Source organism: Priapulus caudatus, unplaced genomic scaffold (genome assembly GCF_000485595.1).
Source record: "Priapulus caudatus unplaced genomic scaffold, Priapulus_caudatus-5.0.1 Scaffold187, whole genome shotgun sequence".
Lineage (NCBI taxonomy): Eukaryota > Metazoa > Priapulida > Priapulimorpha > Priapulimorphida > Priapulidae > Priapulus > Priapulus caudatus.
This window is the reverse complement of record NW_014577248.1, coordinates 174,409-177,986: the sequence shown is the minus strand read 5'-3', so window position 1 is coordinate 177,986 and position 3,578 is coordinate 174,409. Positions and strand designations below refer to the sequence as shown.

The following is a 3,578-nucleotide window of genomic DNA, read 5'->3' as shown; positions in this document are numbered from 1 at the left end:
ACACACACACACACACACACACACACACACACACACACACACACACACACACACACACACACACACACACACACACACACACACACACACACACACACACACACAAACACACTTCCAGCTGACCACAGATCGTGTCAATTCAAGAATATGTACAGACAGGAAAGCAAGCAAACTCATATATATATATATATCAGGGGTTAATAATGACATGTCATTTTGTCACGTGTCACATGTCACTTGCCACATGTCACTTTGTCATTAATAACCCCTGATATCGGGAGTATGCACACTGTTAACTGTACGGAGTACATAGTTAAAAATAGCAGATACTACTACTCCCGATATAACCTATTGTTGCGTTTTGCTCACTTATGAAAACATCAGATGCATCATCATTTCCACACAAACATTCACGCCAGCCTAAACCCAAATTAGCGGCTATTTTGCATATGATCCGCTTTTCGACAAAAATACGATGAACCAATTTCCACCAGCGACATTTTCTTCTCTGCGAACGACGCTCCTACTCTTCAGAACGAGCGTGAAGAAAAATAAAAAGGGGGCATTCTCGATGAAAGACGTGGATTTTGCAGCGGAGCGCGTGCCACGCGGGTGCGCACGCAGCTTTGGTTGGCTCAGAGCACCCCACAGTAGTAAGCCCACGTTGAAATTGGATTTTTATATGAACTGACACATTTACCTCGGCAGCAGAGCAGAAGCAAACGGGCTTCTGGTTGTGTATGGCAATCGCTCAACGATAGAGTGAAACTAGTGATGCTCTAGTGAAACTAGTGAGGAACGTCTCCTTCCAGAATTCCAGACAACTATTTAGAACTAGCGGGATACCCGGCGTTGCCCGGAGAAATCAGTGGCGTTACTCAGTTGGTGACCGCTTGGTTGAAAGAAAAATACCAAAAAATATAACTGTCTATCTATCCATGCATCCATCCCATCCCATCCCATCGCTCCGCATCCCATCCCATCTCATCTCATCTCATCTCATCGCACCCCATGCCATGCCATGCCATCCAATGCCATTCCATCCCATCCCATCCCACCTCATCCCATCCCATCGCACCGCATCCCATCCCATCCCATCCCATGCCATGCCATGCGATCCCATCCCATCCGAAACAGTAAAAAATAATAAGAAATCAAAAGATAAGACATTAAAATTAAAAAATTTAAAGTAAAAAGTAAAAAAGTAAAAATAATACATACTAAAGAGGTATAGTAGGTAAAGAGAAAAAAAGGGAAAAGGGGGAAAATAAGTTCCCCAGCTCGGACTCGAACCCGGAATCCAGGTGTAGGAGACGGATGTTCTAGTGATTAGGCCACTGCATTGTTAAGGGCAAACCCATGGATTCACACGTACGTGATGTTAATCTGTATGCACCGCCATCTATTGATGAATAGAATTTTTATGAATTTTTAACTTTTTACCATATTTAAATTTTTGTTTCAGCCAGAACCACCTCCCAGACGTGCTGATTCTGAAAATATCTTTAGTTTTCCTCTAAACTGCGGAGTTCTCTAGTTATGCGAGTACGGACTAATTCGGCTGAACAACTTGATATATATATAGATACTAAACTAACTGACACAACCTCACGACGTCACCTATTTACGTTACAATCATATTTAGTATTTAGATATTACGCTTGACCATTACTTGCATATCCTATCATGCTATCTAATGACCCCATCCCACTTTTTCTAATAGCTTTGGATACGTGGAAGGAAGGGAGTTGCAGTTCTTATGGAAATACGGCATGCATGACATACAAACTCCAAGAGAAAATAAACATGCACTTTACTTGACGAAAATCATCAGATGCAGTTTAAGGAACTTGGAATTTAGGAGTTTCATCTAACGCAATTCTCCAATTAGATAGTTTTTGACATAGATACAAGTTACCTTGCCACACCAGCCTGGCATGTACAACGACTATGCTCCACCACCTTTATCACATAATTATTAGTAGTATAAGTATTAAGTGCGAAGCTGTTTTGGGTTTTGCCAACAGCGTAAGCTACCGTGTGTACCAGTGACGTAATTGCAATAAGGTTCTTTGTTCTGGAATCCGCCACTTACGGTGTTTGACCTGTGATGCGCGTGTCTGTGTTAAACGCTAACATACACAACAATTGTAAAACTAATGTTCCACATGATATCAGGAGAGATCATTAAATTGCTCTTTGCATAACTCGATCATAAAACCAAATCAGTTCTGGCCTGAGGATGCTAGCATGATTTAAAGTGATTACATCACTGTAAATTGTAAAACTAAAAAAAATATTTCCACTTTTAATTTTACCACAAAAAAATTGCTGCATTATACTTCCTATTTTACTATATTGTTTGATGTAAACATACACTCGTGACTCATACATAGCCCATAGCAAGCAATTAATGTCAGGATGATAACATCAAATCATCCAGGTTTTTTGGATTTTTAACTAGTTGAGAAACAATCTTACCAGGTAAGAATTTGACGATACATCCGTTAGTACTTACTCTTAATGTAAAAAAATGGCAACAAAATTTTTACAAATATACACCATAGAAAATTCGTGATGTAGTCAATTTAATGCGGCACTTACCTTCTCTGGTCCACGTGATATCTGGTGCTGGGTTGCCTGTTGCCAAACACTCCAGTTCGGCAGTCTCGCCAACCACCCGCGTTACATTACGAGATGCCGCAATAATTTTCGGAAGCTGTGGCTCTCTGCTTCCTGCAAAGATTAACGATAAAAAATTAATTAAAAATTCTTAGAATTTCTTAGAATACTAAGAATTAAAAATGGAAAAGTGTACAGATTCAGTTTATTCCCGACATAACCCCCTCCCCCCGGCGTCCTAACTTTACATGCATCAAGGATCGATGATTAATCCCCCTCCCTATGTTGCGCAAACCGGGCGTGCCCCCCCCCCATTTCAATCGTTGCGCCACGTTTAAATTACCTCCGCCCCGATTAAATTCCACCACAATAAAAGTTGGACAGCGCAGGAATCGATCGTCAAGATTTCCCATTCGACTAGGCCACCCCACGCGTATATTTTTACCGTCCTACACTACGCATGCGCTGCAGCCACACACAAGTACAAACAGTCACCCTGTACCAAACCCTAACCCAACCCTAACACTAACTGTAAACCGACTCGGCTATCTTATATAAAAGTGTTATAGTACCAAATACCGTCTATGGTGTGGTGGCAATTTTACGCATTAGTGGTACGGTAAAAAAACACGCCCTTCGAACCCCCCTAGTTTCCCCTCCCCCCTCTCCCATCCCCCTCCCCCTTGTTTCAATTTCATCCTGGGGAGAACCCTGCTACCCAGTCAGACCCTACAGAAAACAGCCACGTTTTCTTCTCTCTCACCTCGTCATAACAGAATTACACTCGTTTAAGTTTAATTAATTGCTAATTGTTTTTTAAATAAATTTAAAAGCTGCATAATTGCTCTCGTGGTCGTTGAATCTTCGCCGATCACCACAAGACAAAGAAAGACAACGTCTGCTACCGGACTACTGTGTAAATTCATATGTGTGTGTGTGCGTGCGTGCGTGCGTGC

At 41.6% G+C, this 3,578-nt stretch overlaps 1 protein-coding gene across 1 annotated transcript in view; it reads right to left on the bottom strand.

Annotated features, from left to right (window-relative positions):
* The window catches only part of LOC106806946 (protogenin-like), a gene marked incomplete in the record, with an annotated part of 80,890 nt that overhangs the window by 24,441 nt on the left and 52,871 nt on the right, over positions 1–3,578 (bottom strand). The window contains 1 exon segment of the mRNA XM_014809132.1: positions 2,605–2,736. Within this exon segment, the coding sequence (XP_014664618.1) occupies positions 2,605–2,736 (132 nt within the window).